At 41.5% G+C, this 25,082-nt stretch overlaps 1 protein-coding gene across 2 annotated transcripts in view; it reads right to left on the reverse strand.

Annotated features, from left to right (window-relative positions):
- Positions 1-1,750: 1,750 nt before the first annotated feature.
- Positions 1,751-25,082, reverse strand: part of WBP2NL (WBP2 N-terminal like) — a 28,169-nt gene continuing 4,837 nt past the window's right edge. The window contains exons 2-8 of one of the 2 annotated variants that reach the window (XR_003108600.2): positions 20,190-20,298; positions 19,473-19,614; positions 19,224-19,316; positions 16,245-16,355; positions 9,903-10,440; positions 3,101-3,170; positions 1,751-1,857 (exon numbers count right to left, since the gene is read on the reverse strand). Coding sequence is in view for 1 of the 2 variants with exons in the window: in XM_044942488.1 (XP_044798423.1) it covers positions 9,995-10,440; positions 16,245-16,355; positions 19,224-19,316; positions 19,473-19,614; positions 20,190-20,298 (901 nt within the window). In the remaining variant the exon portion in view is untranslated. Of the gene's footprint in view, positions 1,858-3,100; positions 3,171-9,741; positions 10,441-16,244; positions 16,356-19,223; positions 19,317-19,472; positions 19,615-20,189; positions 20,299-25,082 lie in introns of those variants that run through there. The other variant, XM_044942488.1, reaches the window with a different exon arrangement.

Here is a 25,082-nt window from a genome sequence, read left to right on the forward strand (position 1 = left end):
TTATAATTTAGCATTTACATTAGGTCTTTGATGCACAGTGAGTTAATTTTCATAAGATATCTGTGTCTAGATTTTTTTTACATGTGCATATCCAGTTTTTCCAGTGCCATTTGTTGAAAAGACTATCCTTTGCCCCCTGAATTGTCTTTCTTTTTCAAAGATAAGTTGATTACATTTGTGTGGTCTGTTTCTAGGCTCTCTATTCTGTTTCATTGATGTTTGTCTATTCTTTCACCAACACCATACTGTCTTGATTATTGTAGCTTTATATAAAGTCTTGGAGTTGGATAGAGACAGTTTTCCAACTTTGTTGCCGTTCTGTGATATTGGGTTGGCTATTACTGGTCTTTTGCTTCTTCATATAAAATCTAGGATCAGTTGATATCTACAAGATAACTTGCTAGAATTTTTATTAGGATTATGTTGAATCAATAGACCAAATTAGGAAGAACTGGCATCTTGATAATATTGACTTTTCCTATCCATGTACATGGACTAGCTTCCTTACTAAGACTGGACCATAAAGGCCTTCCCGGTTGGGGCATAAAAACAACACAGGCGAGGCTTCCCTGGGGGTTCAGTGGCTAAGAGTCCGAGCTCCCAAAGCAAGGGCCGGGGTTCAATCTCTGGTCAGGGAACTAGACCCCACATGCTGCAACTAAGAGTTGGTGTGCTGCAACTAGAAGATCTTGGACGCAGCAACTAAGACTCAGTGCAGCGAAATAAATAAATATTTTTAAAAAACAAAACAATGCAGGCATCCCCTTCTTCAGGAAGCCTACAGAGCCAGCTCAAGCTGGCAGAACTCCTCCTCCAAACCCTGTGCAGACCTCTATCAGCTGTACTTTTGTCTGGAATTAGAAGTGTCTCTCTTACTGGTCACTAGGTTAAAGCCAGGAGTCTATGCCAGAATTAGGTCTAATGGAGAAACCCAAGCTTGACCAGAAATATTTCTAAAATAGTTCCTATACTGAGGTATGCCAAGGTGAGGACCAGAGAAAATAAGACCAACAGAGCAAGCCAACAGGGGCAGGTCTAGACAACCTCCCCAGGGGGACCACACAGAGGGTGCAGTACCTACCTGCTTCCCTCTTACATTTTAGGGGGGCGTGGAGTCCAGGATAAGGTGGACACTTGGGAAATGTAATGAAATTATCTATCTCTGGAGCAGTCTGTGTAGTCCTCCAGATCAGGCCGTGTCAGATTCCTTAGAGCACAGGACTGGCAGAAAGCAGCCTCGGTACATACTTAACCTGCACTGATCCTTAGGACGCCCACGGCAATACAGTGGGCGGCGGTACAACAAACAAGTGGTCACCCCACAAGCTCTCACGTCAATTTACTCTGGCCCTCCTCTCCACGGAGAGTCAGAGAATAGGCTTCCCTGACTTGGACAAGTGCTCCATCAAGAGGATTCAGAGACCTCAGCACTAAGACCCAACTCTCTGGGAACCAGACAAGTGTGGTGCCCACCCTGAAGCTGAGAGCATGGGTACATCCAAGCTGCCCTCCTGGGAGGCCCCAAGGGACCAGCACCAGGAGATGCATGTCAGAGATGCCCTCAGAAATGGAGAGAGCCAGGGCCACGGCCAAGGTATGCAACAGCAAGCAGGCTTTAATCGAGGGTGTCTAAGCAGGGTGACCCTAGCCTCTTTGGTTCCAGCGATTTCTCTTTTCTGCTCAGGTCAGAGGCAGGAAGGAGGCCTGTTTTCTAAAGAGAGTCAGTCTCCATCCCCAAGCTGTTTTACGTGCCACTTCACATCTCTCTCCCTCTAGTTGGCTTGCAGTCTGTTTTCAAGCATCTTCCTTCCTTGAGAACAGGAGTCGTCTTCTCACCTTCATCTATGTTTTGAGGCACTAGGTATAAGGGAAGGCACCTAGGATTAAGCTGCCTTTACACTAGCTGTTCCCTCTGCCTAGGGCACTCTTCCCCAGATATCTGCATGGCCACCTCCCTCATCTCCTTCACCCTTCAGATCATTACTGAAATGTCACCTTCTCAACAAGACACAATCTGCTCCCTCTGCCAACCCCCAGGATTCCCTATCTCCCTTACTTTGATCTATGTTTTTCACAGCTCTCAATAAGTTCTCTGTCTTTGCTTTTTCTGCAGTTCGAATATGATATGCCTAGTTATATCATCACATTACATAATATATAATACATATAGTATATATACATATAGACAGTGTTTTGGTATTACTAGAATGTTAGCTCCATAAGAGCAGGAATTTTCGTTCATTTTGTTGAACACAAAGCACACAGAGGGCTTCCCTGTTGGCTCAGTGGTAAAGAATCTGCCTGCAATATAGGAGACTCGGGTTGGATCCCTGGGTTGGGAAGATCCCCTGAAGACGGAAATGGCCACCCACTCTAGTATTCTTGTCTGGGAAATCCCATGGACAGAAGGAGCCTGGCGGGCTACAGTCCATGGGGTTGCAAGAGTCAGACACGACATAGTGACTAAACCACCACCACCAAAGCTCACAGAAATGGCACACAAAAAGCACTCAACAAACGAGCGTGTGAATGAAAAGGGAAACCCAAGTTCAGATCCCGCCCTGTCAGTTATTAGCCGGCTGTATGCCTTTGGCAATTTGCTTCTCCCTCAACCGCAGTTTCTTCATTTATGAGATTGGAGTCCAAGCACCCACCTCACTGGATTATGCATGTGAAGTGCCTGTTGGGATGCTAGGCATGGAGAGATAGTTAATAACCATTTTGGCCAACTAATATAATCACTGCCTCTCAAACTCTTCACCGTCCATCTGTTATAAGTACCCGTTACTCCGGGCCATCACAGAGGCAATTAATGCATCAGAGCCTTCAACTCTGAGGCTGTGATGAGGGCAGGAGGGCATGAGGCCATGAATAGCCAAAGATCATGGGATTCTCTTTTTCCTGGGCTACTTGAGCTGACTCAGGGGCAGCTGACCCCAGACTCTCAGCTCTCAGTTACATGGCAGCCACAGATCTGGAACCAGTCTTCTGGTCCCGTGAGAAATCAGAGCCCTCCTTTGACCTGCTAAACCACCTCTGACACACTCGATTTTCTAAGCCCTCTGATCAAGTCTGCAGCAGGGAAAGGGACTCAGCTCACCAGGACCTCACAGGTGTGTAGAGAAGATCAGGCCACTGTGTGCACACAAACACCTCCTACCACCTGGCACCTGTGGGATGAAAAGGAGATGCTCAAAGAGCAGTTCCCAAGTCAGAGGTTAGGGTCCCATATCCTGCCTCCACTGCTCAACAGTTGGGATTCTTTGGTTTCCTAGGGTCTCCGAACTTCATTGTGCTTAGCAGTAACATGAAGATAGTAACACCTCACTGGATTGTTACGGTGAGATACAGTTCTGAAGTGCTTTAGCATGTGCCTGGCGCCTCATTATGTCATTCTCAAACACCAGATGAGTTCTATAGGACCACCTCACCAGTGGTGGGTTAGGCCAGAGGGAACATACAGACTATGGCTGTGAGATAGGAAGGAGGGAAACGCATCATGCTTTCAGGACTGTTTAGCTCAGTCGACCAGAGAGGGAACAGCTTTCTCCAAAATCTGAAAAAATAATTTTTTTGTTTGTCAATTGATTTACTAATTTCTAATTGGGGTATAGTTAATTTACAATATTATATGTCTCAGGGTACAACATAGTGATTCACAATTCTTAAAGATTATACTCCATTTGGGAATTCCCTGGTTGTCCCGTAGTTAGAATTTGGTACTTTCAAGGCCGGGGCCCTGGTTCAATCCCTTCTCGGGGAATTAAGGTCCCACAAGACGTGCAGCACAGCCAAGAAAAAAAGAAGACTATACTCCATTTATAGTTATGATAAAATATTGGCTAAATTCTCTGTGCTGCACAGTATATCCTTGTAACTTATTTTATACACAGTAGTATGAACCCTACCCTTATCTTTCCTCCTCCCCTTCCCTCTCCCCAGTGATAACCACTAGCCTGTTCACTATATCTGTGAGTCTGTTTCTTTTTTCATTATATTCACTACTTTGTTTTATATTTTTGTTTTATCTTTTAGATTCCACATATGAGTGATATCATACAGTATTTGTCTTCATCTGACCTAATTCACTTAGTATAATATCCTCCAGGTCCATTCATGTTGTTGCAAATGGCAACATTTCATTCTTTATTATGGTTGGGTAGTAGTCCATCGTGTGCGTGCGTGTGTGTGTGTGTGTGTGTGTGTGTATCACATCCTTTTTATTCATTCATCTGTTGATTGATACTTAGGTTGCTTCCATATCTTGGCTGTTGTAAATAATGCTACTATGAACACTGGCATATATATATCTTTATGAAATAGTGTTTTCATTTTCTTCAGATAATGAAATTCCAGGAGTGAAATTGCTGGATCGTACGGTAGTTCGACTTTTAGTTTTTTGAGGACACTCCATACGGTTTTCTACAGTGGCTACACCAATTTATATCCCCACAAATAGTTTACGAAGGTTCCCTTTTCTTCACATCCTCACCAACACTTGTTACAAAGTCTGAAATTTTAATTTCTTTTTAAAAAAAAATATGTATTGATTTGGCTGCACCAGGTCTTAGTTGAGGCATGCAAGATCTTTGATCTTCATTGTGTCATGTAGGATCGTTAGTTGGGACATGAGAACTCATTTGCGGCACATGGGATCTGGTTCTCCAACCAGGGATGGAGACTGGACCATCTGCGTTGGGTGCCTGGAGTCTTAGTCACTGTGCTGGACCACCAGGGAAGTCCCTGAAATTTTAATTTCTAATCCTCTCTGTCTGCCAAGCAAAACTGATTCTGTAAATTATAATTTTCAGTTGATGACCAGAACTCAGGGAGGTATGAATGTGTTGTATGTGTATATTGTAAACCAAGAAACACAATTTATTCATGTCTTTATTTGCTCTAGGAATGTTTATTCACCCACTCTGTGCTGTGCCTTCTGCTAGGGGCCCCTGCAATGAGATACAGGCTCTGCGTTCAAGGAGCTCATGGGTCATGGAGGAGATGAACACACAAATGATCCCAATAAGATTGGCATGGTATTTCACGAGAAACACTCCAGGGTTACACTACAAGTTCAGCAGAAGTGCAATTATCCTGGAGGGTGTGTGTGTGTGTGTATGTGCACGCACATGCACACATGCATGTGCTCAGTTGTGCCCGACTCTTTGTGACCCTATGGACTCTAGTCATCCAGGCTCCTCTGTTCATGGGATTTCCCAGGCAGAACATTGGAGTGGGCTGCCATTTCCTACTCCAGGGGATATTCCCAACCCAGGGATGGAACCTGTGTCTCTTGTATCTCCTGCACTGCAGATGGATTCTTTACTGCTGAGCCACCAAGGAAGCCCTATTGTGCTAGAAGGGGAGTTCAGAAAAAGCTCATCTGGGCTCTTTAGAAAGATGAGTAGAACATGCAGAGAGGAAGGAAGAGGCAAAGGTCATGCTCTGCTGGATCACTTGGCTGGAGAAGTCACTGGAAGGGCCAGATCATGCAGGGCCTTCAATACGAAGGAGCATAACGTGCCAGTCTGGGCATACTGGCAGTGCTACTGACATTCTGTTGTGCTTCTGACATTGCAGTTTCCTAGACTCATACACGACTCAATGCTGGTAACTTAAAGAAGAAGAGCAGCAGCCAGCTGCTCTCTATATCTTTTTTATTTTAAAAAAGTTATTACTTTCCCCATATAAATTTTTAATTTGGTATGTTGTATTTTCATTTTTATTCAGTTCAAGAAATTATTTATTTATTTTTTTGGCCAAGTGCATGCAGGAGCTTATTTCCCTGACCAGGGATCAAACCCATGCCCCCTGCAGTGAAACCACTGGTCCATGCCATAGCATGGACATACTATAGTTTATTTAATATTTACTATTAACAGACATATAGGATATTTTTAATTTGGTGCCGTTAGAAACATTGAATGTAATAAAATCTTCTCACATACAACTTTGTGCACATGTGCAAGTATTTCTTCAGTTCAGTCGTTCAGTCATGTCCGACTCTTTGCGACCCCATGGACTGCAGCACACCAGGCTTCCCTGTCCATCACCAACTCTCAAGCTTACTCAAACTCATGTCCATCAAGTTGGTGATGCCATCCAATCATCTCATCCTCTATCGTCCCCTTCTCCTCCCACCATCAATCTTTCCCAGCATCAGGGTCTTTTCCAAGGAGTCAGCTCTTCGCATCAGGTGGCCAAAGTATTGGAGTTTCAGCTTCAGCATCAGTGCTTCCAATGAGTATTCAGAGTTGATTTCCTTTAGGATTGAATAGTTTGATCTCCTTCCAGTCCAAGGGACTCTCACAAGTCTTCACCAACACCACATTTCAAAAGCATCAATTCTTTGGCACTCAGCTTTCTTTATAGTCCGACTCTCACATCCATACATGACTACTGGGAAAACCAGAGCTTTGGCTAGATGGACCTTTGTTGGCAAAGTGATGTCTCTGCTTTTTAATATGCTGTCTAGGTTGGTCATAACTTTTCTTCCAAGGAGTAAGCGTCTTTTAATTTCATGGCTGCAGTCACCATATGCAGTGATTTTGGAGACCAAGAAAATAAATTCTGTCACTGTTTCCCCATCTATTTGCCATGAAGTGATGGGACCGGGTGCCATGATCTTAATTTTCTGAATGTTGAGCTTAAACCAACTTTTTCATTCTCTTCTTTCACTTTCATCAAGAGGCTCTTTAGTTCTTCTTCACTTTCTTCCATAAGGGTGTTGTCATCTGCATGTCTGAGGTTATTGATATTTCTCCCAGCAGTCTTGATTCCAGCTTGTGCTTCATCCAGCACAGCATTTCTTGTGATGTACTCTGCATATAAGTTAAATAAGCAAGGTGACAGCCTTGATGTACTCCTTTCCTGATTTGGAACCAATCTGTTGTTCCATGTCCTATTCTAACTGTTGCTTCTTGACCTGCATACAGATTTCTCAGGAGGGAAGTCAGATGGTCTGGTATTCCCACCTCTTTCAGAATTTTCCACAGTTTTTTGTGATCCACACGGTCAACGGCTTTGGGGTAGTCAATAAAGAAGAAGTAGATGTTTTTCTAAAACTCTCATGCTTTTTAGATGATCCAATGGATGTTGGCAATTTGATCTGTGGTTCCTCTGCCCTTTCTAAGTCCAGCTTGAACATCTGGAAGTTCATGGCTTACATACTGTTGAAGCCTACTTGGAGAATTTTGAGCATTACTTTGCTAGCGTGTGAGATGAGTGCAATTGTGAGGTAGTTTGAGCATTCCTGGGCATTGCCTTTCTTTGGGATTGGAATGAAAACACCTTTTCCAGTCCTGTGGCCACTGCTGAGTTGAGTGCAGCACTTTCACAACATCATCTTTTAGGATTTGAAACAGCTTAACTGGAATTCCATCACCTCCACTAGCTTTGTTTGTAGTGATGCTTCCTAAGGCCCACTTGACTTCACATTCCAGGATGCCTGGCTCTAGGTGAGTGACCACACCATCATGGTTATCTGGGTCATGAAGATCTTTTTTGTATAGTTCTTCTGTGTATTCTTGCCACCTCTTCTTAATATCTTCTGCTTCTGTTAGGTCCATACCGTTTCTGTCCTTTATTGTGTTCATCTTTACATGAAATGTTCCCTTGGTATCTCTAATATTCTTGAAGAGATCTCTAGTCTTTCCCATTCTATTGTTTTCCTCTATTTCTTTGCATTGATCACTGAGGAAGGCTTTCTTATCTCTCCTTTCTATTCTTTGGAACTCTGCATTCAAATGGGTATATCTTTCCCTTTCTTAGGTATGGATATTGAGTGAAGCTGCTAAATCAAGAGTAGAAATATTTTAACTTTTAAAAGGTACTTGGGGAAGCTTCCCTGGTGCTCCAGTGGCTGAGACTCCACACTCTCAACACAGAGGCCCCAGGTTCAAGCCCTGGTCAGGGAATTATATTCCACATGCCAAAACTAAAACTTGGTACAGCCAAATAAATAAATATTTTAAAAAGAAATGGAATGGCCCAGTGAGACCAAGTTACTAAAGTTCTCATTGCAGTACAACTTTGAACAGGGTTGAGAAATTCCAACTCATGCTGAAAGAACTCTATGGCCACATACCTTAATATTATTGGTCCATGGGCCATGGTTTTAGATCTGTAAGAGCTGGGTTCCTTTACTAGAAAAATACAGAGTCCAGAAACCCAGACCATCCCTCGCCAGCTGGGGCTATCTTTGTGCAGTGATTTCCATGGCAGCCTACACCAGTTTCTCACTTAGATGGATGCCACTCACAAGCAGTTTGTAACAAGGAGCATGGAAAAAGGCCCAAGGTGGAAGTCACCTCATCGACTGTCTCAATCTTTTTAATGCTTCTGAATTTTTAGAAATAAAAATTGTTTTTCATTTCAAGTTTCATTTATCTAACACAAGTCAAGTTCAACATCTTTTCATGCTCCTTGGCATGTGGAATCTTCCAAAACCAGGGATTGAACCCATGTCCCCTGCATTCGAAGGTGGACTCCTATCCATTGTGCCACCAAGGAAGTCCTCAAATGTTTCTTGAGGCTATTGCTTCAGTTAATTGAGAATTCACATCTTTTGTCCATATTTTCTTTTGAGTTGATTTGTAAAGTTCTTCTTATATGTCATACAATTTTTTGTTTAATATATATGTTGGCAATTAGTTCCTCCTAGTCTAGTCGGAGAAGGCAATGGCACCCCACTCCAGTACTCTTGCCTGGAAAATCCCATGGACAGAGGAGCCTGGTAGGCTGCAGTCCATGGGGTCACTAAGAGTCAAACATGATTGAGTGACTTCACTTTCACTTTTCACTTTCATGCATTGGAGAAGGAAATGGCAACCCACTCCAGTGCTCTTGCCTGGAGAATCCCAGGGACAGGGAAGCCTGGTGGGCTGCCGTCTATGGGGTCGCACAGAGTCGGACACGACTGAAGTGACTTAGCAGCAGCAGCAGCAGCAGCAGCAGCATACTATTGCCTATCTTCTAACTTTGGTCATACAGAAGTTTTAAATTTTGATATGGTCAAATTTATCACTGTTTTCCTCTATTGCTTCATTGTTTTTGGTCTTCTTAAAGAAGGCCTCCCCTACCTTTAGATATCATTTTCAATGGCTGCACAACATTTCATTGTATAATTTGTGAAATTCTCTCTTACTACTGAAAATGTAAGTTGTTATATCCTTTCACTAGTATAAATAATGCTATGAAAAGTAAGTGTTCAACTTGATTTTTAAAAAATTTTTGGCCATGCCACATGGCATGTGGGATCTTAGTTTCCCAACCAGGGATCAAACCCATGCCCTTTGCATTGGAAGCATGAAGTCTTAACTACTGGATTTCTAGGAAAATCCCTCAACTTGATATTTTTAACATATATCTTAGTTCCTAGCAAACTTAGCATAATAGATGTTTCTTGATTTGGAGAGGGGAAAATGCAGAACAGTTTTCCAAACTGACTCAAGGCATGTTTAAAAAAATGTAATTTAAAAAAATGCAGCCAATGTCAACCAAATTGTTGGAGAATTAGCTGTATGAATGTACTTCTCCTTTAGCCCATCTAATCAAGAATTGGTGGTGGTGGTGGTGGTGGATTAGTCACTAACTTGTGTCTGACTCTTTGCAACCCCATGGACTGTAGCCTGCCAGGCTCCTCTGTCCATGGGATTTCCCAGGCAAGCATACTGGAGTGGGTTGCCATTTCCTTCTCCCAGGGGATCTTCCCAACCCAGGGATCAAACCTGCGTCTCTTGCATTGCAGGCAGATTCTTTACCAACTGAGCCACCAGGGAAGCCCTATCAAGACCTGACTTGGCCTCTAAAATCTAGGCATGGAAGTAAAGCTTCATCTTCCCTCTAAGGTTGCCCTTCCAAAGGGTATAACAACTACCTGGGATGGGACTTAAGCCACCTACCTGAGTCTTCCTTCTTACTGTGACTTCAGTTTTAGGGTGCCCTTTGCTTGGTGAATCTTCAAGATTTAACTCTGAGAAGGTGGTAAATGGACCTAAGAAGATGAGGTGGAGGGAAGAGAAGTCTCCTGCTGAGCTGCCACAGACCCATGAAAGGCAGCTGTATTTCCAGCAGATGGAGCTTCATATGCCGGGGGTAGGGCTTCATTTCCAGCTGGTGGGGCTCCATATCCCGCAGGTGGGGCTCCATATCCCCCAGGAGGGGCTCCATATCCCCCAGGTGGGGCTCCATATCCCCCAGGAGGGGCTCCATATCCCCCAGGTGGGGCTCCATATCCCCCAGGTGGGACTCCATATCCCACAGGTGGGGCTCCATATCCCCCAGGTGGGGCTCCATATCCCCCAGGTGGGACTCCATATCCCATAGGTGGGGCTCCATATCCCCCTGGTTGGGCTCCATATCCTTCTGGTGGAGTTCCATATTCCCCTGGTTGGGCTCTATATCCTGGTGGTGGGGGTCCATAGATCACAATTGGATATGCTGAGAAGGAAAAAAAAAAATCAGTTAACTAATTTTTTAGAGCAGACAAGGAATGAGTAAGAAGGAGGTGGAAGATAAAAAAAAATACTGAAGCAGACTGACACAGGAAGAGAATTCAGACAGAACAATGCAAAAGCCTTATCCTTCAGCCATCACCAGTTGGATGCTTTAACATTTCCTGTTGTGGAGGAATTCAAATTAACATGAAAATAACCTATAGTTAAATCTCTACATACTAACAGTTGTACACAGATACATACTTAACTCAGTAAAGTTTGTTTTGATCATTAAAAAATGCTCAATGAGGAATATGTATTTGGGAAATAGAGAAGAGATAAATTTTTAAAAGTCATCTATAATTCCATCATCAAAGACAAAAACTTGTTATTTTGGTATATTTATAGGTAGGATCTCTGTTAATATTTTTTATACAGTCATGATTATGACAATCATACAATTTTTAAAAATCTGACTCTTTTTACTTGATATTGTGAGAATTTCTTTATATTATTTTTTTCTTTTTTTCCTGGCTGCTCTGCATGGTTTGTGGGATCTTAGTTTCCCAACCAGGGATTGAACCTGGCCCTCAGCAATGAAAATGCCAAGTCCTAACCACTGGACTGCCAAGAAAGTTCTTTATATCATTAATGTATTTCACAGATTAAAATCTGGACAATACTTTATCATATGGATAAATGCTATTTATGATAAGTGCTACCTGATTGTTAGAGAGTTATGTTGCTTCCAACTTTCCAATTAATATTATAATAAGCATGGGTTTTATTTATTTCCTTGGCTACATTCCCAAAATGATTTAACTGTGTCAACATGAATGGATAACTGTCAAGTTATTTTTCTATAATCCATATTTAATATTTATGCTATCTAGAAAAAAATTAAAAGAATCGTCATTAAGATGCTCAAAGAACAAAAGGAAAAATGTATATAAAGTCAAGAAAAGTGATATACGAACAAAATAGAAACAGCAGTAGAGAGATAGAAAACATAACAGGAAACCAAAACAAACAAAGTTCTGGAGCTGAAAAGTGCAATAACTGAAATGAAAAATTCACTAGAGGGATTCAAATTCATATTTGAATAGGCAAAAGAAAGAACCAGTAAACCTGAATACAGAACAATAAAAGCTGTAGATAGAGAGGAATAGAAAGAAAAAGATTGAAGGAAAGTGAACAGAGCCCAAGGGACCAGTGGGACACTACCAAGGAGACCAACATATACATTGTAGAAGTTTTGAAAAAGAAGAAAGAGAGAAAGATGTAGAGAAAGTATTTGAAGAAATAATGACTGAAAACTTCTCAAACCTGATGAAACACATGAATATAAACATCCAAGAAGCTCAATAAACTCAACACCAACACATTATTCTCAAACTTACAAAATAGAGACTCTTGACAGCAGCAAGTTCAGTTCAGTTCAGTTGCTCATTTGTGTCCAACTCTCTGCAACCCCAGGAACCGCAGCATGCCAAGCCTCCCCATCCATCACCAACTCCAGGAGTTCACCCAAACTCATGTCCATTGAGTTGGTGATGCCATCCAACCATCTCATCCTCTGTCGTCCCCTTCTCCTCCTGCCCTCAATCTTTCCCAGCATCAGGGTCTTTTCCAATGACTCAGTTCTTCCCATCAGGTGACCAAAGTATTGGAGTTTCAGCTTCAGCATCAGTCCTTCCAATGAACACCCAGGACTGATCTCCTTTAGGATGGACTGGTTGGATCTCCTTGTAGTCCAAGGGACAGCAGCAAGAGAGAAGTGAATAATCACATACAAGAGATCCTCAATAAGAAGATTAGCAGATTTCTCATCAGGAATGTTGGAGGCCAGAAGTAAACTATCCAACAAGAATCCTATATCTGGCCAAACTCCTTTCAGATAGAGAAAGAAAGTAAGATGTTTCCAGATAAACAAAACCTGAGGGAGTTAATTACAACTAGACTTGTCCTGCAAGAAATGCTTAAGGGAGTCAAATGAAAGGACACTAGATAATAATGTGACACCATATGAAAAAATAAATATCTCAATAAAGGTAAATCATTGAGCAATTATAAAAGTCAATATTATTACAACAAAGGTTTGTAATTTCATTTTTGTTTTCTACATAAGAGACTAATGCATTTAAAGGAAATGATAAATTGTGTGTTTGGGAACATAGTGTATAGAGATATAATTTTGTGATATCAACTAAAAGGAGTGAGATGGAGGGCTTGTAAAGGTACAAAATATGTGTATGTTATTGAAGTTAAGATTGTAAAATTCAAATCAGTGTTATAACTTTAGGATTAAAGTTAAATGTAACCCCCATGGTAGTCAAATGCAAAAAAAAAGCTATAAAATATAAACAAAAGGAAATGAGAAAGGAATTCAAACTTTTCACTATCAAAAAATCAGCTAAACACAAAAGAAGACAGTGATGCAGAAAATGAGGGACAAAAAAGCTATAAGGCATATATAAAAACCAAATTGTAGAAAAGTAGAAGTAAGGCTCCCATCATCAGTAATTACTTTAAATGCAAATGGATTAAATTCCCCAATCAAAAGACAGAGATTGGCAGAATGAATGAAAATTCATGATTCAACTACATGCTATATGTTTAAGAGACTTGTTCTAGATACAAAGACATAAATAAATTAAAAGTAAAGGATGAAAAAAGATATTCCATGTAAATAGTAACCAAAAGAGAGCAAAAGTAACTATGCTAATATCAGACAAAATAGACTTTACATCAAAATAGTCTTTACATCATTAAGAGATAAAAAAGAAAATTACATATTAATAAAATGTTCAGTACAGCAAAAGAATATAACAATTATAAACATTTGCACATCTGATAACAGACTGTCACATATATGAAGCAAAAACTGACAGAACTGAAGGAAGAAGCAGTTTTACAGTAATAGTTGAAGACTTCAATATCCCTCACTCACACTGATGGATAGAACAACCAGAGAGAAGATAAATAAGAAAGTAGAGGATCTGAAAAAGCACAACAAGCCAACTGTATCTAACAAACATAGGACACTCTACCCAACAACAGAATACACATTACTCTCAAATGCTCAGTTGATCAGCCGTGTCCAACTCTTTGTGACCCCATGGACTGTAGCCCACCAGGCTCCTCTGCCCGTGGAATTCTCCCTTCTCCAGGGGATCTTCCCGACCCAAGGATCGGACCTACATCTCTTATGTCTCCTGCATTGGCAGGCGGATTCTTTACCACTAGTGCCACCTGGGACCACTCTCAAGGACATATGTGTTATTTTTCAGAATAGACCATATATTAGGTAACAAATTAAGTCTGGATAGATTTTAAGAGATAGATGTCATACAAAGTAGATTCTCTCAGCACAAAGGGATTAATTTATAAATCAACAACAGAAGTAAAACTGGAAAATTCACAAATTTCTGGAAATTAAACACCACACTTGGGCTTCCCTGGTGGTCCAGCGGTTAAGAATCCACCTGCCAGTGCAGGAGACATGGGTTCAATCTCTGGTCCTGGAAGGTCCCACATGCTGCAGAGCAACTAGGCCTGTGCACCACAACTACTGAAGCCCAGACTCTCGAGGGCCCGTGCTCTGCAGCAAGAGAAGCCACTGCAATGAGAAGCCTGCAAGGAAGCACAATGCAAAAAAAAGCAGCCCCTGCTTGCTGCCCAAGAGCAGCAACAAACACATAGTGTGGCCAAAAATGAATAAATAAATAAATATTTTAAAATGGGCAAAGGACTTGAATAGATACACCTCCAAAGAAGATACACAAATGGTCAACAAGCGCATGAAAAGATACTCAATGCCATTGGTCATTAAGAAAATGCAAATTAAAATTATAATGAGATATCACCTCACCTCACTAGGATGACTTTAATATAAACAACTAGCAAAAAGAAAGGAAAATAACAAGCATTGACAATAATATGGAGAAATAGGAACTTGTACATTGCTGGTGAGAGTAAAAAAACAGTGCAGTTGCTGTGGAAAAAGAGTTTGGTGGTTTCTCAAAAAAGTTAAACATTGACTTACCATATCACCCAATAATTCCAAACCTAAGTATGTACTCAAGAGAAATGAAAACTTATGTCTACAGAGAAACCTATATACAAATGATTATAACAGCTATTATTCATAATAATCAAAAGGTGGAAACAAGCCAAATGTGCATCAATGCACAAATGAATGAACAAACTATGATATATACAGTGGAGCATTAGTCAGACACAAAAAGTGAAATATTGATACATGCTACATCTTGGACGAGCCTTGAAAACATCATGTTAAGTGAGATAAGCTGAACACAAAGCCACATGTTGCTTGGCTTCTTTTATGTGATATACACAGAACAGGCAAATCCAAAAAGACAAAAAGCAGACTAGAGGAAACCAAGAGGCAAAGGAGAGGGGACAACAAGGGATGATCACTTCATGGGTATGGGTATTCTTATGGAGTAATGGAAAAGTTTTCCATTTTGTTTGTTTGTTTGCTTTTTGACTGTGCAGCACAGCATGCAGGATCTTAGTTCCCCGACCACAGATCAAACCTGCACCCCCTAAGTGAAAGGGCAGATCAACCACTGGACTGCCAGCGAAGTCTTGGAAGAGTTTTGAAACTGGAGAGAGCTGATGGCTGCACAGCATTGTGATACACTAAATACCATTGAATTGCACGTTTTAAAATGATTAATTGTATGTTATACAAATTTCAATTTAAAAACATTTTTATAAAACCTTAGCAATACTTCAAAATTTTGAATGTCAGTTGATTAACACTTAAAGATTAAGGTAACTATAAAGGCCAGAAGTAACTACCCATCAGCTGTATACAAACTAAATGCTGATGGACATGCATGTCATGCTCCAAGGAAAACCCAAGAAATGGCCTGTATCTGGGGGTCTGTTGGCAGCCTATTAGGAGACCTTTCACGGTCCACCCACAGACTGTGAAGCACATTTGAGAGTACTGATCTACATCTCTGGGGAGCATGGCTCAGCATCTGTGGACAGACACAACTACTACAGGAGAGGGTACAGGTCACAAAGCCCAGGATTGGAGTCTTCAGTGAGGATGAAGGGCGTGGCACAAGCATGACGGCTGTGCTTGTATGAGAGAGGAAGGGGAGGTATGCAAGAGCACACATTTCTGCTCAGGTTGTAAGCAGAGTGACTTCCTACTGATGACAGTTGCCCAATATCCTCCATATCTGTACACCAAGTAAGCCTGAAATTGATGCTTTTGAACTGTTGGAGAAGACTCTTGAGAGTCCCTAGGACTGCAAGGAGATCAAACCAATCAATACTAAAGGAAATCAATCCTGAATATTCATTGCAAGGACTGCTGCTGAAGCTGAAACTCTAATACTTGGGCCACCTGATGCGAAGAGCCAACTCATTAGAAAATATTTTGATGCTGGGAAAATTGAAGGCAGGAGGAGAAAGGGACGACAGAGGACGAGATGGTTGCATAGCATCACTGACTCGATGGACGTGAGCTTGAGCAAGCTCTGGGAAATGGTGAAGGACAGGGAAGCCTGCTGTGCTGCAGTCCATGGGGCTGCAAAGAGTAGGACACGACTGAGCGACTGAACAACAACAACAAAGTCTGAAATGGAAAGCTGACTTGCCACCGGGTTTGAATCTGGAAATGAAATCATGGACTCAACTATTTTCCAACCCCCAAAACTCTGCTGCTTCTCCTGCAGCAGAGTTGGAGGCAAGCTATCTGCAGTTAGATCTGTGAGCCCTGGGTACACCTTTCCACCTCCCAGGAAGAACTTCCCTGCCATACCTTACCTGGACAAGGTGTCTGTGAGGAGCACACCGCAGCCCCTGGGACAGTAATTATGTACAGTCCTGAAGTGTCGAACCAGTAATTTACACTTCCAAGTGGAATTCCTCTGGCAGCTGAGAAGACAAATTTGGCAAAATAAGGGCTCTTTAATTCTTTTAAGACAGATATACAGCAACTATCAACCAAATAATTAACAGAGTTTTAACCAACATGTTACACAAGTGTCTGGCAATGCTCCCAAAATACAAGATTTAAAATATATTCTGTCCTTGTCCTCAACTGTATGCTTCCTGAAGACAGTGATTGTGTATATTTTCCTGTGCTTATTGAAGGCCTAGCATAACACCCACCATAATAGGGATTCAGAAAAAATTTTCAAGTGAGGAGTCTATCAAGTTGTCAAGATAACTCCATTAAAGGCCAACATAATGGCAGTACCCTGCAGGTGGTGACTGCAGCCATGAAATTAAGACATTTGCTCCTTGGAAGAAAAGCTATGACAAACGTAGACAGTGTTTTAAAAAGCAGAGACGTCACTTTGCCAAACAAAGGTCCATATAGTCAAAGCTATGGTTTTTCCAGTCGTCATGTATGGATGTGAGAGTTGGGCCATAAAGAAGGCTTAGCACCCTTGAAGAATTGATGCTTTTGAACTGTGGTGCTGGAGAAGACTCCTGAGAGTCCTTTGGACAGCAAGGAGATCAAACCCGTCAATCCTAAAGGAAATCAACCCTGAATATGCATTGGAAGGACTGATACTGAAGCTGACACTCCAATACTTTGGCCACCTGATGTGAAGAGATGACTCATTGGAAAAGACCCTGATGCTGGGAAATGTTGAGGGCAGGAGGAGAAGGGGATGACAGAGGATGACATGCTTGGATGGCATCACTGACTCAGTGGACATGAGTTTGAGAAAACTCTGGGAGATAGTGAAGAACAGGGAAGCTTGGCATGCTGCAGTCCATGGGGTCACAAAGAGTTGGACATGACTTACCGACTGAACAACAACAAAGACATTACCAGAGAAAGCTTCTGTTGGTCTCCTCTGCATCTCTTTTATAAGGACACTTCTTTAATGGTATTTAGTATTTGATGGTATTTGAGTAATCTAGAGTAATTCTCTCATCTCAAGATCCTTAATTATATCTGAAAAGCCTTTTTTTTTTTTTTTTTTTTTACAAAGTAACATTCAAAGATTCTGAGGATTATATTTTCAGAGCCATTGTCAACCTGCCACACTAATTTCTGCCCTATGGCATATGACCAGAAGCAATGTACACAGCTTCCACGCCTGGCCCATGAAAACATCCCAAGTGAGATCTTTACTCTCTTCCTCACTCTGCTGACTACCCAAAGAGGCTGTGGAAGCCATGTGTTAATGATGAGACTCTACTACCCTGGGTCCCTGAAGGGCTGTGTGGAACAGAGGTCCCTTTAACCCCTGTTGATTGGCCTCTTTTTAAGATTTATTTTGATGTGAGCCATTTTTAAAGTCTTTATTGAATTTGTTGCAATACTGCTTCTGTTTTATGCTTTGCTTTTTTGGCCCTGAGGCATGTGGGGTCTGAGCTCCGGATTAGGGATAGAGCTCACACTGTCTGTGATGAAGGGGAAATTTTAACCACTGAACTGTCAGAGAAGTTCCCAACTGGCCTTTATATAAGCAGTAACATCCATTGCCTTATTGTTGTTTGTTTAGTCGCTTAGTTATGTCTGATTTTTTGCCACCCCGTGTACTGCAGCCAGCCAGGCTCCTCTGTCCATAGGATTTCCCAGGCAAGAATACTGGAATGGGTTGTCATTTCCTTCTCCACCATTATCTTAAGTCACTGATAATTTGGGGTTTATCTGTTCCAATAGCTAGCATTATCTTAACTGGGTGGGATGTGCTCAGTTGTGTCCTACTCTTTGTGACCCCATGGACTGTAGCCCGCCAGGTTCCTCAGTCCATGGGGTTTCCAAGGCAAGATACTGGAGTGGGTTGCCATTTCCTTCTCCAGGGGATCTTCCCAGCCCTGGGATAAAATCCACTTCTGTATTTCCTGCATTGCAAGCGGATTCTTTACCTCTGAGCCACCAGGGAAGCCCCACCATAAGATAGGATAATGTATTATTCTTGCATATGTCTATTTCCACTAGACCATGTGCATCTTAACTAGATTGGAGTTGGTGGTGGAAAGCAAGGGAGAAAGAGGAAGAGCATTCCAGACAGAGCAAATAGCCTGAAGGCTCAGAGATGGGAGAGCAAGGTGCAAAGAAGTCCAGTTGGATTGGAATACAAAAACTGAGAGTGTGAGGGATATAAAGTGAAGCTACATTGAATTAAAAGATTACTTGTATTCTAAGTTTGAAAGAGTTCTCTGGTACATCTGTTAGATCAGTGCTGCAGGACTTGACATTATCTCTTCCCATGCTTTAGTCCCATGAAAAATGAGAATTAAACCCAAGAGGAGCAAAGCTATAGCCAGAGAGAAGACAAGAAGGTACACCAGAGGAAGAAGAGCCAAGCTAACTCTACCAAAAACAAGAGTACTCAACGATACAGCCACTCAAACAGACAAGAGACTATCAGGTAAAATCATTCGGGTGTCTGACTGTAAATTCCCACTAGATTGTGAACTCCTTCAGTTTAAGGAAAGACTAAATCTTATGTTCCTAGCATGTAGTAGGGTACTTGGTACATAGTCAGTAGGCTCAGGAAATACCCACTGAATACATGTGAAATCTGGAGAAGGAAACGGCAACCTGCTTTAGTATTCTTGCCTGGGAAATCCCATGGATAGAGGAACCTGGCAGGCTACACAGTACATGAGGCTGAAAAAAGTCGGACACAGCTTAGTGACTAAACAACAACAACGTGGGCAAATACCAATGTCCTGACCACAGGGGCCAGAAGTCTTCACTAGTTGACTGTCCTATTCCAATTATACAGGTCCCCAAACCCCAAAGTGCTTGATATCTTTATCAGCATCACTCACCAGCAGAGGCAGCTTTTACCATCAGTTGGGCAAATTCAATGGCACCTCCTTTCCTGAAGGATAACTTAAAAACAGCTTGTCCTTCCCAGCCACCTGGGGGGAGAAATGGCAGACGCTCACTAAGAGGCTGGCACGCTGGTAACAGAAGCACTGCCAAAAGCATGGAGAGAGGCAGCACCCAGGGAAGTCTGAATCTTAAACTTTCTGTAAGCTTTTGAGAAAAAATACATTTCTGAGGGGGACACTTACCACCTGGAGCTGCCTGAATGGTTCCTTTAATGTAGTTGGGGGCAAAAATTGGTTGTTCAATGGTGCAGTCACTCATCAGGCCAAACGGCATCATAAAAGAAAGCATGGTGTCATTGACTAAGTGTGAAGTCACGAAGACCACCTAAGAAAGGAAAGAAACTTTGGGAAAGGAATGCAATTCGTCCATGGGTTGAGACATAGAAGAACAATTCTAAAGTCAAGGCTGCTTTGGAATCCTGGCCTAATTGAGAAACATCACCGATTTTCTTCCATCACTCTTCAACAAGGAAAATCTCCAAGTGGAAATGATTCAAAACATTTTGAAAGTCAAGGTTTAACCTCTCTCCCTTTTAAGGGAAATAAACGTAGAGTTAATTAGATCAAAGGAGAAGCAGAAATTACCTGGTATGGGACTTACCTGGTGGTTCAATGGTTAGGAATCTGCCTGCCAATGCAGGGGACATGGGTTTGATTCCTAGTCCAAGAAGATTGCACATGCCACAGGGCAACTAAGCCTGTGTGCCACAACTCCTGAGCCCGAATGCCCTAGAGCCTGTGCTCCTGAACAAGAGAAGCCACTGCAATGAGAAGCCCGAGCACGGCACCTACAGAGTAACCCCCACTCACCACAACTAGAAAAAGCCCGGGCATAGCAGTGAAGACCCAGCACAGTGAAAAAAAACGAAAAATAAATTAGATTAAAAAGAGAGAAATTACCCGGTATGAAGTGAGAAACAACGTTCCTTTCTTTGTGCCATTAAAGAGATAGGATTCCACTGGTTTCTGCAGGAAGCAGAGGTCCACATCCTCACACTGCTTCAAGACACTGCAGAAAAGAAAGGGCAGACAGCACGTGGTTCAGGAGTCATACAAAAAGACACAAACAAAGCTCTTGGCACAGTTTCTAGCCTGGAGGGAGGTTATTGGCTGCTACTGGTGCTGCTGCTACTATTTTATTAAAATAGAAAGGAATTGAAATGATCTTATTCTCTGACAACTCACACTTACTCGTCTTCCTCTTTATCACTGGGTTCTTTTTTTTTTCTTTCTTAGCAAACCTAATTCTATTCTTAAAGTCCACTAATTCTTATACTTCTTGTGCATGTTCTATAAAGCACGGTGTTAATGAAACTGTTTCTTGGACTCTGGTAAAGAAGGTGAGACATATGAAGTATGCTACAGGATCCTCTGACATGTCTGCCATGTTCTCCCTTCACTCCTAACCCGAAAAACCTAGACCCATCCTACGCTTACAGAATCCTCCTGGGTTTTTTTCCCTTTCTTAGTTATATATATACATATATATATATACACACATACATACATATACATATGCTATCAATATTTATTGAAAGAATGAATGAATGAAAACATGAATATAAGTAATAATGCAAGAAAAACATGATATGCGTCACATAAATGGAACAAAATATCATGGCAGGTAGAGATCAGCTCTTGGTAGAAGTAATTAGGAATGATTTTATAGAAAAGTTGAAATTTGAGCTGATTCACATCATTCAACAGGCAAGGCAGAACTGTGACCTGCCGCTGTCTCAGCAGGTAGGTCACATGATCAAGGAAATGGTGATATGTCAGAGGGATCCATTTAAGAACTAACATAGTCCTGATATGAGGTAATAAGAACTGGAATTAGGATGATAGTACATGGCTAAAAAGTGCTTCTTAAGAGACTATGAAAAAATGGATGTCAGCAACAATAGTGGAATAGGGAACTCTAAAAGCCAGTCTAGAACTCTAGAATCTAATCAAAAGCTTATACCAACTAGGGGAATGTTTAATCAAGAAAAAAAATAAGAGCGTCAATAAGAGCTTGGTGCACTTCAACTTACCCTAGTACTCCTCCACTCCCTAGTTTGGCACAGCTCTGAAAACAACAACCCACATTCTCAGTATAAGTACAAAGTACTGGGGTGAGGGGAGGAGAACAGACCTTACTATGGTTTTCTGTTTTGACCTGTCCAGGAGTTCCCTGGAGGACTAGCTCAGAATTCTCTCAGGATTAAGGCAGCTACCCAGGGCACATTTGTTAAACAACATTTCAAAATGTGTGAGAGCTGTTAAGGGTTTTTGGGGGGCAAACAATAAAAAACTTAAAAAACAGGAAGAAAAGACTGGGGAATGAGATGCTTTGAGGAATAAAGGCTTTGAAAACCTCTGACATGTTCATGGGAATCTAGAAAGCATCACAGACTGGGTGCTTTCACATATCAGGGCTGGGTTCACGCTCAGAAGAAACCTGAGAAGGCTCTAGAACTATTACCTCTGGTTGACAGTGAGGCTCTGCCCAATCAGGAAGTAAAAATTAAGACAGTTTTACACTGCCTGACTGAGTGACAAAGACTGGCACACACACACACACACACACACACACACACAGCCCATCTAGGATATATAAAGAACTCCTACAACTCAACAACAACAAATGTAATTTAAAAATGGACAAAGGGATAACCAACAAGGACCTACTGTATAGCACATGGAACTCTGCTCAGTGTTAAGTGGTAGCCTGGATGGGAGGGGAGTTTGGGGGAGAATGGATACATGTATATGCATGACTGAGTCTTTTTGCTATTCACCTGAAACTATCACATTGTTAATCAGCTATACCTCAATACAAAATAAAAAGTTTAAAAGAAAAAAAAAATTTTTTAATGGACAGAGGATTTAAATAGACATTTCTCCAAAATAATATATAAATAGCAAAAAATATGAGAAGATGCTCAACATTATTAATCATCAGAGAAATGCAAATCAAAACCACAAATGAGATTCACCTCACACCTGTTAGGATGACTACTATTGAAAAAGATATCCTAGGTGTTTGTGGCCTAGAATATTGACAGGTTGAAGATTCTGTGCACTCTTGGTGGGACTGTAAAGTGGTTCAGGCACTATGGAACAGTATGGAGTTGCCTCAGAAATTAAAAATAGAATTACTCCATGATCCAGCAATCCCACTTCTGGGTATATATCAAAAAGAACTGAAAACAAGGTCTCAAAAAGATATTTGTGCACTCATATTCATAATAGCCAAGAGGAGGAAGCAATCTAAAGGTCTATCAGTGAATGGAGAAACAAAATGTGGTATATACATACAATGGAATACTATTCAGGCTTAAAAAGGAAGGAATATTGTCACATGCCACAACGTGGGTGAACCTTGAGGACATTATGCTAAGTGCAATAGCAGAGACAAAGACAATTATATGATTTCACCTACATATGGAATCTAAAACGAAATCAAATTCATAGAAGCAAAGAGTATAACAGTAGTTATTGGGGGTTGAGGGGATGAAGAAAGTGGGGAAACGTTAGGCAAGGATACAAATTTAAAGTTATGTAAGATGAGTAAATTGAAGAAAGTAGGGAAAACTACTAGACCATTCAGGTGTGACCTAAATCAAATCCCTTACGATTATATGGTGGAAGTGACAAATAGATTCAAGGGACTAGATCTTGATAGAGTGCCTGAAGAACTATGGATGGAAGTTCGTAACATTGTATAGGAGGCGGTGACCAAAACTATCCCCAAGAAGAAGAAATGCAAAAAGGCAAAATGGTTGTCTGAGGAGGCCTTACAAATAGCTGAGAAAAGAAGAGAAGAGAAAGGTAAAGGAGAAAAGGAAAGATACACCCATCTGAATGCAGAGTTCCAAACAAAAGCAAGGAGAAATAAGAACACTTTCCTAAGTGATTAATGCAAAGAAACAGACAAAAACAATAGACTGGGAAAGACTAGAGATTTCTTCAAGAAAATCAAAGATACCAAGGGAACATTTCATGCAAAAATGGGCACAATAAAGGACAGAAATGGTATGGGCTTAACAGAAGCAGAAGATATTAAGAGGAGGTGGCAAGAATACGCAAGAGAACTATACAAAAAAGATCTGAATGACTCAGATAACCACGATGGTGTGATCAGTCACATAGAGCCAGACATCCTGGAGTGCAAAATCCAATGGGCCTTAAGAAGCATCACTACGAACAAAGCTAGTGGAGGTGATGGAATTCCAGCTCAGCTATTTCAAATCCTAAAAGATGATGCTGTGTTAGTGCTGCATTCAATGTGCCAGCAAATTTGGAAAACTCAGCAGTGGCCACAGGACTGGAAAAGGTCAGTTTTCATTCCAATCCCAAAGAAAGGCAATGCCAAAGAATATACAAACTACCGCACAATTGCACTCTTCTCACACGCTAGCAAAGTAATGCTCAAAATTCTCCAAGCAAAGCTTCAACAGTACCTGAACCAAGAACTTCCAGATGTTCAAGCTGGGTTTAGAAAAGGCAGAGGAACCAGAAATCAAATTGCCAACATCTGCTGGATCATTGCAAAAGCAAGAGAGTTCCAGAAAACCATCTACTTCTGCTTTATTGACTATGCCAAAACCTTTGATTGTGTGGATCACAACAAACTGTGCAAAATTCTGAAAGAGATGGGAATACCAGACCACCTGACCTGCCTCTTGAGAAATCTGTATGCAGGCCAAGAAGCAATAGTTAGAACCGGACATGGAATAACGGACTGGTTCCAAATTGGGAAAGGAGTATGTCAAGGCTGTATATTGTCACCCCACTTATTTAACTTATATGCAGAATACATCATGCAAAATGCCAGGCTGGATGAAGCACAAGCTGGAATCAAGACTGCTGGGAGAAATATCAATAACCTCAGACCTGCAGATGACAACACCCTTATGGCAGAAAGTGAAGAGGAACCGAACAGCCTCTTGATGAAAGTGAAAGAGGAGAGTGAAAAAGATGGCTTGAAACTCAACATTCAAAAAACAAAGATCACGGTATCCGGTCCCATCACTTCAGGGCAAATAGATGGGGGAACAATGGAAACAGTGACAGACTTTATTTTCTTGGTCTCCAAAATCACTGCAGACGGTGACTGCAGCCATGAAATTAAAAGACGCTTGCTCTGTGGAAGAAAAGCTATGACCAACCTAGACAGCATATTGAAAAGCAGAGACATTACTTTGCCAACAAAGGTCCATCTAGTCAAAGCTATGGTTTTTCCAGTAGTCATGTACGGATGTGAGACTTGGACCATAAAGAAAGCTGAATGCAGAAGAATTGATGCTTTTGAACTGTGGTGTTGGAGAAGACTCTTGAGAGTCCCTTGGACTGCAAGGAGATCCAACCAGTCCATGCTGAAGGAAATGAGTCCTGCATACTCATTGGAAGGACTGATGCTGAAGCTGAAGCTCCAATAGTTTGGCCACCTGATGCAAAGAACTGACTCACTGGAAAAGCCCCTGATGCTGGGAAAGATTGAAGGCAGCATGAGAAAGGGTCAACAGAGGATGAGATGATTGGATGGCATCACCAACTCGATGGACATGAGTTTGAGCAAGCTCTGGGAGTTGCTGATGGTCAGGGAAGCCTGGTGTGTTGCAGTCCATGGGGCTGCAAAGAGTCGGAAATGACTGAGGAACCCAACTGAACTGAAGATGAATAAGTCAAGAGATCTAATATGCAGGCGTGAAGACTATATTTAATAATACTGTATTGAACACTGGAAATATGCTAAGAGAGTAGATTTGAAGTACGTTCATCACACTAAAATAAAAAGATAATTATTTG

The sequence above is a fragment of the Bubalus bubalis genome, chromosome 4 (assembly GCF_019923935.1).
Source record: "Bubalus bubalis isolate 160015118507 breed Murrah chromosome 4, NDDB_SH_1, whole genome shotgun sequence".
Classification (NCBI taxonomy): Eukaryota; Metazoa; Chordata; class Mammalia; order Artiodactyla; family Bovidae; genus Bubalus; species Bubalus bubalis.